This window comes from Limulus polyphemus, unplaced genomic scaffold (genome assembly GCF_000517525.1).
Source record: "Limulus polyphemus unplaced genomic scaffold, Limulus_polyphemus-2.1.2 Scaffold303, whole genome shotgun sequence".
Classification (NCBI taxonomy): Eukaryota; Metazoa; Arthropoda; class Merostomata; order Xiphosura; family Limulidae; genus Limulus; species Limulus polyphemus.
Genome location: NW_013665913.1, coordinates 140,850 through 156,513, shown reverse-complemented (window position 1 = coordinate 156,513; position 15,664 = coordinate 140,850). Strand labels below are relative to the sequence as shown.

Genomic DNA, 15,664 nt, shown 5'->3' with positions numbered 1-15,664 from the left:
ATTTTGGGATTTTTGAAATGAAGAAAAAATATTTTTAATCATAACATGAAAAATCACTTTGCACATGGATTATTCAAAACAAATACTCAATATATTGATGAACATCTCTATATTTTAGTTTATTAAAAATACCTCACTAAAAATATGATTTTATGTATGTGAAAGACTTATAATGTTAACTGAAAGACTGCCAAATTTTGTGAAGATATATATATATATATATATATTCGTACCATTCATAGATACAATTAATACAGTTACAGACATCATTAGTTATACAGATAATTAATATGTACACAGGTGAGAAATAATAATATTTATATCTTCCCTGTCATCACCTCCTGATGTCTCCCTGAAGTCTGGGGCTTTTTACATCGAAGAAATTTCGGTAAAGATTGCATTTACAACAAATTTGACTGATGGAATTCCCAGCAGGAGATCCACTGCCATTTACAGCCATCCTATAGCATAATCTGACTTGCTCGTTTTCAGACAAATGGCAGGAGTTCATAAAGTTCACAAAACGCTTGTGCATTTGAAATTCTATGGGATGATCATCCACAATTCTAGGTAACAAGTCACAGTGAGTGTCATATGGCACCATGAGAATGCAACAAATGCATTTCTGCCATGCGCAATGCAATAAAAACTTTCGATTGTCTTATGCACAAAATCCCAAAGATTCGATCCATATGAACACATACAATATAGTTTAAACAGACTGTATCGCACATCATATGAACAATGTGAAAATTTAGATATTAATGAATTACATCTCTGGTACAATTCATTCACGCTTTTCTGAATGGAATTTACTCTGTAATTAAAGCCAATGTAATGCCCAAGGTGTACAGCTGATTCGCTTAATGGAAACATCATGCCACAGAACAGTATAGGCTGTTCTACATTATCATTACTAACTGAAGTAGGACACCTAAATTTCAAAAACTGGCATTTAGCTGGATTGAACTTAATGTTAAGGTCCTTGCCTATTTGTTCGTCAGTTTCCAACATATTCAATAACCCAGTTCTTAACGGAGCTAAAAGGATTATGTCATCAGCATCAGCGATCGCTCCTGCAAATGTTCTGCCAATGTAGCAACCCTGACCACAATTACGTAGCTCAGTAAGTAACATATCAGCATAGATTGAAAAAAGCACAGGCGATAGAATTCCGCCTTGCTTGACATCGTTGGACACAGATATCGACCTGAAAGAATCTCTCCCCAACGAAGCTGCACCACCTGTCCTGTATGCATAAATAACAGTACTCTACATGTTAAAGGACATAAACCTTTCTCAAATAATCGTTTAAACAGTTTAATATACTGGAGATGGTCAAAAGCCTGACTCGCATCCAAAAACATGGACGTGTCATTATTTAAGTAATACTGAATTACTTCTTGTACAGCAAAAGTACACTGTGTAGTCGAAGATTTCTGCTTAAAACCAAATTGCAGATTGGTTGTAACCAGTGACTCAGCATTCATTTCTAATATTATAAGCTCAAAAAGTTTACTTAATGGGCTGGTTAAGGCAATGGCCCTATAATTACCTGAGTCACTCAGCGATTTTCTCATACTTTTTGAAATAGGTATGATGGTCGATGCCAACATATCACCGGGATGTAACTATGACGCATCATTACCGTAAACAAAATGGTTATATGTGTGCGTAATACCAGTCTTCCATGTTTGATATGGTCGGTAGAAGATAATCCGTCACCGTCTCTCTTACCGGAGTTAAGGCGGGATATGGCATTATCAATTAGGTCAGTCGTAACGAAGTGGCCGTCATAACACTGGTCACTGCAGCAGTACTGACGAATTTGCTCATCCAGTTCCCATACCAAGGTGGCCATATCCTCTTCTTCGTATGAGACAGTTATACAGGCGCTCATACTTACAAACAAATACATTGGCGATTTCTCTTTCACTGGTAGCACCATCAAAGGTATTGAAAGATAGGAGTATTATATCTATAAAGACTTTAAACGAGTACAAAAAGGTCACGTAGTCAGTCAAATTGACCGAGCCCATGTGGAGAGAGTTAAATTAGTGCAATTTTTTCTTTACTATATAATACAATTTTAGGTAGGCTTTTTTACGAAATGTTGCGTTATAGCTTTATTTCCACTAATTCTATAGATGCTAAAGTGACACCATTTTGATCAGTAAGGATTTTATGAAAAGTCACTGAATTTAGATAAAAATGAATTATAAAACCTATATGGTGTTAGCCAGCTTAATAAAATTATTAAACATAAAATTATAAAAAATAGGCATACATTTTAGAAAATTAGAAAAATCACTAACAAGTCAGCTTTAGTAAGATATCCTCAATAGATACTGAATTCTTATGATTGTATTGTATCTGAAGTACCAAAGAGGGAATGCCTATATCACTTCTTAAAGTGAAAACACTCCAAGCTGTGTGGAACTAGTAATATCATTGCAGATTTTCTTATTCCTTAATAGTCCTTGTTTGACCAAGTGTGTGTATACGTGGTTAGACTTGAAGTTTGGGTACCTGTTTGTGTGAGTTGATTTTCTGTAGATGTGTGTAATGAGGTTGTGATCATATCTGGAAAGGAAATGATCTGTTTGAACAGTAAACTGGATATATGCATTTACAGTGTGGATGCTAGGACTTCTGTTAAGATGTCATGTCCATCTGAACAAATAGTAACTGTATCATCCACGTGCCTCTTCCATAAAGTAGTTTTTAAGGTTGATTTTAAGTGTTCCATGGAAATGTTTAAGATTATACATACAGTTTTTCATTCAGTTACTTGTATTAATATTTTTACATTCACATTTAAGACAGTTATACTAGCAATATATTGGAAGTTATAGTGAATGTTTCCATTCTTTTCATTAAGAAAAACACTTGATATATGATACTGTTAACAATGTTAAAAACTTGACATGTAGTATTTACATTCAGTTTAATAATATTATACACTGTCAGTAGGCCTAGCTTGGTTATTACAGAAAATGTTACAACATGTTTCATACTTTTGATTTTCATAATTTTGCTAACATAGCTACATTGGCTATGTAATGTTGTAAATTATATTCTCTATGCTAATCAAAATGAGGATGCAATATCTAGAAAGTTTGAGGTGATGTAATAATTGAGAAACTTTCTAATGTATAGAAAGAATGGTACATTATAAATGAGTTCATTGTCAGTTAATGGAGGATTCAATGAGTAATCATATAGCAATTCATTTCGGTGTTAGTGGTGAAATTATTGTGTTTATTCTACTCTGCAGTTACTGGGCGAGTTAAGTGTTTATATCTCTAAGCTAATTATGTTAGGCCTAAATTTAGTTGCAAAGTTTATGTTGAAAAGTTTGTTTATGAAATTAGGCCTTCAACTGAATGTTGTTGTATTACACATTTATTTAAGAAATAAATTAACTTATCACTTTGTGGATTGGACTTTTTATCATTTTTACCAATTAATTTGAAAGAACCCATTGAATGGTAGAACAGCTTCCAAAACAACACCTAAAACAAAGAAATCAAGCTCCAGCTCAAAGTTTTATTTTGACTTAAAAAGTAATGCTATGGCAACTTTAAGGTTGCTCATGAACCTTTAAAAACCAGATTTATTAGTTTTAGGATTTGCCAGCTATTTACTAGTTTTCTGATGTTATTAGTTTCTGACATAGAACAAACTAAAAGTTGCTAGTTTTAATAAACAAGGATTTATTAAAATTCAAACTTACTCTAAAATTTAAGGTCTGAATCTGCTTTTATAATTTTTTTGTAAGTTACCTTGTCCAGAGTATAATCTATAAATTTGTAGTGATGTATAAGATATTTCACTGCAAATCATACTAGAGTCCTTTAATTTTTAGAAAATAAGATACCACTCACAGACTTAAAACAATAATCTTCCATCATATTACTCAATAATTGTAGAATAGGATTTTTGGTAGCTCTTAACAAATGATACTTCTAGATGTAAATGTATTTTACAACTTAAACTATTACCTTGTGTGATATGCAGATTTAGAGGTTAGGCTGTGGGTCAAGAAACCAACAAAAATTGATAAAAGCAGGCTTAGTCTGAATATTGGATTGCATTTCATTTCAAAGAATGCTCTGAAAATCATGAATCAAGATCTTAGTTGCACCAGCAGATAGTGTCTGGATGATATGTATTTAATGATTTGTGGACTAACCGTTTTGATATTTGGGCAAAGACATTTAATGTCTTCAAAATATCTATGCTACATGTAAACATATGAAAACTTTTTAATCATTGTATTTGTAAAACAAAAAATGAAGATTTTTCTGATTATCAAAAAATATATTTTAGATTAAAATCATTTGTCCCTAACACACTTTAAGTCGAATCAAGCCCAATGGCACTCGCGCAGACCCAAAGAAATTCAAAATCCACTAGGCACTTTGGGTAGAGTAGGTTATTGTCATATCTACATGTACGTGTTAACAACTTATATATATATATATATGTTTTTCATACGAGAAAGCAGATGTTATAAGGGTTATATGTTTAATTTCTTCAATGAGTTCCTTCAATAAAGCGATCACTATTAAACTGGAATCAAAAACATTCAGTAAAAAAGTATTGTATTCAGAGATGTTTTATAAAGGAATAGTTAATAAACATGAGTTAGAAAAGGACATTAGATTTTATTAAATGAAGCAGTGAATTTATGAATGAAGCAAGCTGGGGTGTCTTGTTTTAGATAAAAAAAACAAGGATTTTTATGCGTGTCACATATATAAAGAAGTCATTCCTTCAGTTATTCACTACCATTACATATTTTTTTTAAATGGAAATTTAAAACAGATTTTTTATTTTTTTTGCATTTAAGGGAGAAACAAAATTATATACAGCTTTTATATTTGTAAATAAATGTTAGTAATGTTCTACTGTTAAAACTTTTACAGCCTAGATTACCAGTAACCAAGCGTCGTTTGAATGTTGAAAACTTTCTTAAAAGTTGTGAGAAGACAGGTGTGCCAAAGGTCAGTATTATTTAAACTTAATGCTGATGTAAGCTTTCAGAAATGTTTAGTTTATGTATAGTTATTAAAAAATTTTTGATACACCTGAGGAGTTTCATTAACTTAGATGTGCACATACAAGACAGTAGTTTGGATAAATAAACTTTTAATAATAAAACTTTACTGTTGTTGTGAATAAAAAAATTGAAAAGACAGACAGTTTAATAATGTAAGTTAGTAATTGTGTAATTTACATGCAGATAAAAAATTTGTGGCCCAACTTGATCCTTTTTAGTGTATTAACTATTTTCAAAGCACTTCTTAACTTCTACTAGAGTTGACTCAACAAATTGTTTAGTTTTATGAATGTTTCTACCTTATTTAAATCTCCTGTACTATGAATTTTATTTTATGTGGCTCGTATTTTGAGGTCTACTGATGTTGTACCCAAACTGAAGTATTTACAAGTTTTATGGATATTAATAATTAAAATAATAACACTGCATAATCTCTAAAACCAAGAATTTGTGCAAACACACAAAACTATTATAAAGATCTGTAAATATCTTGTTGGCACCAGTCCTACTGTTAAAAGTATTATTGTAAAGAATAATTTTTCTTGTTCAGTTTTGTCAGACACATCTGAAGGGCATGAAACACCTACTTTTTGTCACCGATCAGCTTCATATTTTAGGCAGTGTGTACAATAAAAGTATATATGTACATAGAATTTAATTAATAAATATGAAATTAAAAAATTAATAATTACTGTAATCATGTATGACTTGCATGCATAAAAATATTTGAATTTGCAATGAATATTTTGAATAGCCTTTGTATCTGAGGTTGTAATTACCTTTTCCATCCACACTTACCACCTGAATGATGCATAAGGTAGGTGTAAATTACACAAGTCCTGTATTCCTGTTTTAGTGTGTGATTAGCTGAATCAACCTTTAACCAGTAGACTGGAATTCAAAGTTGTTCAGTGAGCTTCCTGATGTAAAAAAAAATTGTGGCTATTAAATTGTTTTTAAAACCCTGTTTAAAAAAGTTACACTTTCCTGGATAAAAAAAATATATATATAATGTAGAAAGAATTGACTTTTCAGAAGTAACCTATTTATCACGATAATTGACTAGTTCAATCAAGAACTCTTCAGCACAAAACCAAAGTTTCAAGTCACAATAATAAAAGAAAATCACTTATTTGAAATGTAAAACAGATTCAGTCAAACAACAAAACCATGTGACTTGTCAAACCAAGACAATAAAAAAATAATTTACAAAAGGAATTTTAACTAGAAACTGATAAGTCGGTTAAAAAAAGTAGAGCATTAAATAAAATTTTAAACTAGATATAAATCTACTGATTCTTACTGTCAAAATAATGAGGCTTATTCTTCTTAATACTACATATAGTAGTAGTATTTAGTAAGTAGGTTGAATAATACGGGTGTTGGGCTAAGGATTCTTCTACAGTAGGTGTCTGTGACTTGTTGGGAATAAATTCAAAGATAAACAAACAGCACATACTCCACTTGTTTTCAAAATAGTATATATATATATCCAAACTAGTTAAATGTTCTTTACACTATAGGGCGAGTTACCACAGTCTTAAACTGCTCTTCCAGTAATTATCTGGTCCTCGTGCTTCAGATATCGTCTGTTCCTTTTGTCCAAGTGCACTCGACTGGTACAATTACTTTAGAACTTGCTTTAATGGAATAAACTATACTTCTTATTTCTTTTAAAACTGATAGTTTTCCTCTAACATATTAATCGTTAGGCCTTTCACTCCTACGGGTGCTAACTTTATGTTTAACTTTCCTTGACCAAACTTCTACTTTCCTTGACTTTATTTTCTTGTCTGTCTGTTGTTTCCACGCATCTTACAGTATTTTATATTTATCACTGTCTGCTCGCCTTCTAGAAATCTCTACATCCTCGTCATCAATAAATTTCATGCAATGTTTGATAGCCTCAACATCAATAAATTATAAACACAGCTTCCAATAATTGTCTGCTTTTAACTCTCTTATAATAAAATAAACAACTAAACAATCATGATATATTAACTCACAAAATAATTAATTAATACTACCTATGCGAAACAGTCTTTTATATCATGACACTTACATTAGATTTGATTGGGTTCGTGTAACCACTATATATTCAGGTTCATATTTCTTTTTTTATTATTATTATTCCTTCTTAAAGAATTAACTCTTAATAGTAGTTTCTTAGACTTTTGGAATTTAATACTTAGGCAGTTTAAAAACATTGAAAATTTAAAACCTAGGAATTTGAAAATGCAGGGGGGAATTGCATTGTTTGGTGGCATTTCATCTGATGTGCATTTTGTTTTGTGTTGAAGAATTTTCTGTTTCATGATCCTTTATTAAATGTTTCATGTGATGATAATTACATTTTTTGGTTGGTTAATTAATGGGAAACACTAATGTTGCAGAACTGTGTTAATTGTATATACATATACATTTTAATTTTATAATATTATAAAATCTTACTTATATTAAAAAAATAAAAAAATTAGTTTGATGTCCCCCAGTGGGACAGCAGTAAGTCTTTAGACGTACAAAGCTAAAATTTGGGGTTCAATTCCCCACAATGGACACAGCAGATAGCCCAGTGTGGCTTTGCTTTAAAAAACAAACAATTAATTTGATTGAAATGAGTAAAAAGTTTAGCAGCTCTGTCAGTAATACAGTCAGTGATAACAGAACCAAAACCTACACTGCTAAAGATTAAGACTTGTTTAGATATGAAGTGATACAAATACTTTTCACCTTGAAGTTGTTCACAGAAGCATAGCCTAGCCACATGTGATGATGTTTTGACATTTTACCTTTACTTAGTTCTGTATTTAAAGAAGATATTTCAAATTATACTTAGAAGTAATCTTTCATTTGTGTTATTAACTAAAGATAGATAACTTAGAACATTCATGGAGGCAAAAAAAAATTATACTCTGAGGAATTCGATAAATCCTGAGAAAAACATTATTAGGGTAAATGTGTGAAACTTGAAAATTTCAACAGTAATTGGGCGTATTGCTTGTTGAAAGAAAATTTCAAATACCATTTTGAAATTCATTTAATGAACCTTTTTTGATCTGTCATATCTGTTAAAGTAGTAATATTAAAATTTCAACCCTAACCAGATGTATTGTTTGTTGAAAGAAAATCTCAAGTAGCATTTTGAACTTGTTTGTAATGAACAGTTTTTATTCTGCCATTTCTTCTGTGTAAAGCTGTCTACTTTAAAGTAGCAATTTTTTCTAATCTTGATAATGAAAATGATGCATTGTATGGTTTTAACAGTTTATACAGGAACAAAGTATCAATAGTTTATAAATATTTTTAATTTTATTTCTTTTTTTTTTTGCAGGATTTTTGGGATTATAATGGTACCTAAGTCTTTTAATGTAGAAGTGAAATAAACATTTAAAACGCTTGTAGCATGTTTTGTGGTGAACTGTTATCATCTTTTGTTGTTATTTAAATGTGAATATATTGTAGAATGTTTCTTATATAAGTATTTACATTTTGAGAATTTTATAGGGAGTATTATATTTTATTAAATTCACTTAGGTTTCATGCATACACAAGTTTAAAGTGTAAGGAAAATTTGTTGAGATCAAAATATTATTTGAATATTTTTCTGTTGAGAAGTGCTTTTTACTACAGTAAATGTTTTGGCTGAATATATGTAGAATTTTGTTTAATACAATGTGTAAAAAAAAGAAACTTGAGCCCAAATAATACTATTTATGAAGAAATTGCCTACAAGTTAATTATTACACAAAATTATTTCTTTTCTTTTTTTAACTCTTGTGCTCTCATTAGTATAAAAAAATCACATCAGTTAAGATGTTAATTTGGGGATACTGATCAGACAGGTTTTTTTGATTTTTGTTTTTATTGCAGGCAGATCTGTTTAAATGGGAAGAGGTCGTCATGCAGGAGCAGGTGGCCAAGGTCGCCCATACCGTCCAGGTTCTTCTCTCTCTGTCCAAAGTCACGCTGCAGACAGACTTATATGGTGGTAGTGACGTTTTTCTCTCATATTTGCTGGTGGGACTGTTTGTTGGAACCTGTCTTATGATACTTTTGTGCCCTCCTCCACCATAATTGGATGGCAGTTTTTAAGCCACTGATGATTATAGGTTTGACATTTAAAAAAAAACATGGGGTCAGAGTTGCAAGTCTCTTACACCTGTGTAACTCAACTTTAACCAGTTATAACATTCTGTATTTTTGTTTCTAAGTTTTTGTGTACTTAGTAACTAGAATAGATTGATTTGAAATTGATAATTTACATTGCACATTATAGGTTTGATAACATCTAGCCCTAGTATTAGTATATGTAAACTAACTAATTACAGTTATGTGTATAATGTTGTACATAGATAAAAAACAGATTTTTATACATATTTATTTTCAAGTCTTCATAGTGAACATGGGAAAGCTCATCGAAGGAAAAACTGTTGTATATAATGATGGTAGCTTCAAATCTACACTAAATGCTAGATATAGATTGCGCTGCCATATGTTATCCAAAATGTTTGCAGAAGTGTTATTAAACTGTATAAGACTGATATGTTATGTAGAAAGGAATGTGCTTTGTAATTTTTCTATAGAAAGAGAAGCAAAAATGCTAAAACAATTAGTAAAATAACTAAAATCCTGAAGAAAATATGAATACACAGTTTTGAAAAAAAAATTGGACAATTTTGTCAGTAAAGTTCTGGAAAGTACGTTTAGTGTAAGGAGTTTCTTATAAATGTAATCAGTATCGATAATGAACACTTAAGTGTTTTACTACATCTGTCTTTAAGAAGTTGTAATCTTGTAATGGCACCAAGAATGTGTGTGCCAATGTATTGCTTCCATGATCAATGCATTATCTGTCTCTTATTTAAGAAAAGTAACAGTATTATAGTGTACACATTAAATTGTATCATATAATTATTTTTCTTAATTTACCCACTATTATACTATATAAGAAATGTTTAGCTAGGTACTTTTGTTTTTGTTTAGACTATCCCATTGTTTTCTAAGACAAATATTACCTTCAAGTGTTGGCACTATCTTTCAACATTAATTTATTAAATAAACTTTTTTTTCCCCTATTGGTGGAATTACTTAACATGAATAATTTATCACTTCACTACAATTAGAGTCCACATAAAGATGGTAATAGGTGTTACAGAAAGAATAATATAAACATATACAGTTTTACATTTGTTGTACTAAGTAAATTATATTTAATTTTGAACAACTATTATATCAGTCTCTAATACAGTCTAGTCAGGATTAGCTTGAACATGATACCTTACTTGTTTGAACAAAATTTGTAATGTTCTTACAAAATTCAAACAAAATAACTGACTATTTTATTTATTTAATGGACTAACATATCTTTTGAATTACTCTTATAATTAAAGTAATTAAACATAATTCTTTTACTTATATTCACTAATGGAAGTAAAATCTAGCACAGAAAGTTTTATTCAGATAGATGAAAGAGAACAAGTTTTATTGTATTCAAAGCTCTAATCTGACTGTTGCAAGAGTCAGTAAGGCTTAATAAAACAATGCAAAGTAAATAATACATAGTGATAGTGCTAGTGTATCATTTTATAATTAATAACTCCGTATCAAGTAAATTCTTAATTTCAACAGACCATTGTTCAGAAACATGTCTTTAGAGCAAATAAAACTGACTTTGTAATCTGTATATGTTTTATATTGTTAGCACGAACAACATTTGAAGTGCCCTACACGCCACATTGATAAAGTTTCTGAATACGTCAAATTTTACATCTCCGAGTAGCAAAATTTGTCATAAAATATAACAAAATCTGTATACGTTTCTTTACTGATGTACTTAATGTTTTATATTAAATTGTTCTGGTGATCCAGAGTAAACATTAGTCAAACTATGTACAGATTAATATATATATATATACTGTAAAATAGCTTTCTAAACAAGCTCATTTCACCAAAGATTAATTTTTAATGGGACCAAAGAAAGTGAAAAAAATATGAGTGAAAAGTATTTTGTTTTAATTTTATTTTTTATGAATTACCGAATCACATAATACTGTAAGATAGAGGGTAGTACCTAAAGAGACATAAACAGTCACTGTATTATGTATTTTAACTATTATCACTTTTTTTTTTTCAAATTAGAACATTTAGGTTTTGGTAACTATACCCCTAAAGATCAAGTGCAGTAAATTAATAGTTGGCAGTCTTATGGCCCAGGTACATATGTTACTATAAAGTAAAGATTAAAAGTTAAAATCCTTTTTGCCCTGTATGTCTTACAGTCGTAGAAAGTAAACATGATAATTTTAATGTAATGAGTTCAAGTTTTAAAATGTTGTGTGGTAATTGATAATATAAAGTAATGCTAAAACAAAAAAAAAGAGATACAAGGTACAATCTCAAAGTGACTTGTGCTGAGTGTTTTCGGTTTCACTTATTTCACTCTAGTATTACATGCATAGTAAGATCAAGAGCATGAAATGTTATTGGTCTGAAGATTTGTTTCACAAACTCTGCAGTATTATTAGCTTGTAATTTTAGTGAAGTTACAAACTACTTCAACAAACCTTGACCTGTTATGTGGTGAAGATAAATGATCACTAACTTTAGGAAATTTGGTTAATTTTATTATTTACCATTTCAGCTTATTTCTTTATCAAGAACACCTTACCACCTATATATTCTGTACTTGGTAAGGTGTCTATGATAAAGGCATAAGCTGAGATGTTAGAAGATACATAAAATCAAATATTAAGTTAAGATGTTTGCTAAAATATGATGTTAATGCTGTAGCATCTACTACATGCTTTAAAATCAAACTTAGTTTGATTAAATTGGCACCTAATATGTATAATAAATTTGATAACTTTATAATTTTGAAGTATTTTATGATTATAGCTATGATGGAAGTAATGTGCTCCTATTTTGTAGTTATGTAATTCATTTACTAATTATTGTATAATCTTTAAAGTTGATTCAACGACATGTATTGTTACTGTATAATTACACCAGGATGATATTAAAGTTAACAAGAAATCCAGTATTTCAAATCAAAACATTTGAACTTTCAGAACTATTTGGATATCACTTAATTTTACAATATTTTCTTTCATTTACATTAGCAAACAAATGTTGATACATCTTCAGTAGATACAGGAAAGCATTTAATGAAGTTATATTGGATGAGTCAATGTATAAGCTGTTAGTGAAGCTGTCTTGAAAATCATTGGAACCTAGTGAAAAAGCTGATATCATTAAGCAGTAGCTAGTGAGAAATTTGTAGATTACATTATGTTTAGCAGATGAGTTCATCAGTGTTTTAATGATAATACTTTGCCATCCTTAAGATGAAACTTGTTTGAAGGCCAAGTCACAAGTAGATTTATACTAACTTGGTCATGGTATAACTGTATAATATACTGAACATTCTATATCCAGGCAATATTTCTCAACTTTGCTTTAGTAGAATAGTTGTTAGGAATGGCACAATTGAGAAAAGTACTGCGTACATGTTACTATGTAAAATCTAGGTTATTTCTATAATTCAGTTTGCTGTATCTTCAAGCTGTTATTGCCTTAGCTCTCTCTCTCTCTCCATATATATATATATATATTATGTATTCATTGTATAGTGCTTTATTAAATTCATTAGTTGGAGTGATGCTGAAATTAATAAGGATTTACTTGTGGCTGCGTATTTGACGGGAGTTATTTATCTTGTATTTAAATATTAGTTTCCATATGACTTACTCAAATATTTGTTGCTGTGTACTTAAAATATTATTTTCAGTTTGAAATATTAATGAGAATTTGGGCCTTTAATGATACAGGGAATGTTCAAAGATGGCAGGTTTTATTTGTTGGACAATATTCACTGTATCTGGATTTGTAATTATCTATTTTATGTTATTTATAGTACATACTGGCATCTGTTTATATGGAATTTAAAGAGGGGATCCATTATTATACTCCACTCTTTCATCTCCACAAAGTCTGTGTTTCCGAATGTTATCATTTAAAATATTCTAATCTTGAGTATGCAGGGCTAAGTGGCTTTAATTCTAATTAGATACAGATGGACAGGAAGCAGTTGAATACAGAAGCACCGGGGTAAAACTCATTCACTCTAAATAAATGGATTGTACTATGAAGGTTGACATTTTAAAGAGAAAATAGCACATTATTTTTCCACTAAGGAGTTCTCACAAAGAAAAAAACCTCAAGTGAAAGAAAAAGGTGCATTTCCTACCTTTCAAAGTTAAATTTTATTAACCTGGGTAATTTATTATGCTTATGGGCATAATTTAAATTATATAATAATTTAATATCATTAAATTAATAGCGTTTAATATCATTTAACATGGCAGCAGTGGATTCTAGTAACCTAAAGTCTAAACTAAGGATCTACAAAATTTTTAAATGATAAATTAAAATTTAGAAATTTTATGTGAGTGCAACACCAAAAGGTGTAATATACCAATAATTGTGTAGTTAGAAGGTTAGGATATATCTAGTGTCACTATATCTCTTAACTAAATCTTTATGATAATATATTTACAAAACCAGAATTTCTTATACATGTATAGTTTATAAAGACAACATATCACTTCTGTTAAATTCCTCAGCATGCCTTTTTTTTTAGGGTCAATGAATGAAAAGTGCACAAAATAATGAAGCACTTATTTTTCTACATGCTTTCTGAAAGTATGCAGATGTTTTTTTGAGTTCATGAATGTGAGTACAAACGTGCTTTAAAATGAATCTTGCCACCAGTAAGCACTTTAATAACTCCGAACATTAGGGTTGTGGACATTTTTGTAACTGATTTACTTTAAGTTTTAGTATTTTATGTACAGATATAGTAACATCAAAACTAAATGTGATAAATATCATTAACTTAACTTGCCACTACAAGAATTGAAAAGGGAAATGGTACAACTTTGCCAAAGTTTTACTGGTCATTGAAACCCTTGTTAAACTTTTTAACATCTAGAACATGAATTTTTGAGGAAATTTGTATGCAGTAAGTGTTTTGAACATATCTCGTGATGCCTTTGATTTATGTAGCCAAGAATATAAAATTTCATGTGATTGTAATAGTAAGAGAGAAGCCAGACATTGGTATTAATGCCCTATTGATTTGTTTGCTTGTTAATCATTTGTTATTATATGTAATTAAGAAGTTTTACAAAATCATAATTTTGGATGAATTTCACTATGAAAAGTGAATGATCCTTCTAAAACGAAAGTACCAAAATAATCAGAAGATTTTTTATACAGTCACCAATGTATTTATCTTTATTAAATATGTTGTTTGTTTGTTTTTGCAACACTTAGCTATTACTTAATTCACTTAAAACATTCTTCCATTTACCCACAGACCCTGCAAAGATGACATACTTTTTAATGAATATTTGGGTTTTATTTTATTTGGTCTGGTTCAGGTGTAAAGATGAGTTCAATAAATCAGATGCTTTTGCCCAAATTTGTTTAATATTATGGGTTGCTAAGTTGTAGAAGCTACTTTTACAGCACACCCACACATATTTTAAACCTCAGTATTTATCAATGTAGATTTGTGACACATTAGAGCAAAATATTAAATGAATTTTTGCTTACAAATTATTTTTAGTAGCAAAATATATTGCCCAAGAATGTGTACAGTCTGATGCTTATTTGTTTGACTCCATTAAACAAATGAATCTGAAATCAAGTCAGTTTAGATATGGGAATACAAAAAACTTAAACAATGTCTGTTGTTTTTTTTTCCTTGTTTTATGTAACAAAAATTAAGTTCATTAAGCCTTTGGAAGTGTATTTTGTGTGATATTTTATTGATTTATAAACTTTATAGCTGTTTTAATTCATCATTAATTAAAACCAGTCTTGAAAATTAGTGTGTTTTATCATCCAAATTGCTCAGGTTTGAAAAGACCCAAAAGAGTTTATTTTGGTTTGGCCAAAAATGTATTTTATAAGCAACATAGAATTGAATAATTAAAAAAAAAGAAACATGGCAACATATATTTTTTTATTAAATTTGAATTGATGTAACTTGTAAAACTCTGTCTACATTATAATTATACATTTACTTTTTTCAACAGTGAAAAATATATGTTGAAATGGAACTTTAAATCAAGATTTCTTTTAGCCCAATTTTGAACAACAATACTTTAAGATAGTATTATTCCAAAGTTTTGTGGAAGTAAGTCACAAGAACAGCATGTAATACGACCTTTGTGATGTAAGGCTCCAAGTAAAACCTGGACATTCCTCACTTGAATAACATATATCAAAGAAATGGAAGCCAAACCTCATAATTTATAGTTAATTACTTAGGCTGCCACTCTATAATGAGGTACAACTAGACTTCTTAGAATATTGAAATTAATTGGTATGAGAAGGAAGACTTTCAGTAAAATTGAAAAAAATGGAGCTTTTAATATACAATATCCTCTCGGATATCCCAGACCCTTGAAATACTGAAAGTTTTATGTTACATTATGAAATAATTGAGCAAAGTTGAATATAGAAAGGAAATTCTCTGTTTTCATTTTGAATGTAATAGTGTTTACGTAATACTAATGTTAACTGGGTAGTTTT

General features: G+C 29.7%; 1 protein-coding gene across 1 annotated transcript in view; it reads left to right on the top strand.

Moving 5' to 3' along the window:
* LOC106457210 (leucine-rich repeat and calponin homology domain-containing protein 1-like) overlaps positions 1-14,832 on the top strand; it is a 26,962-nt gene extending 12,130 nt beyond the window's left edge. The window contains exons 5-6 of the mRNA XM_022383044.1: positions 4,932-5,009; positions 8,936-14,832. Coding sequence (XP_022238752.1) covers positions 4,932-5,009; positions 8,936-9,139 — 282 coding nt within the window. The 3' untranslated portion in view covers positions 9,140-14,832. The remainder of the gene's footprint in view (positions 1-4,931; positions 5,010-8,935) is intronic.
* Positions 14,833-15,664: the final 832 nt, after the last annotated feature.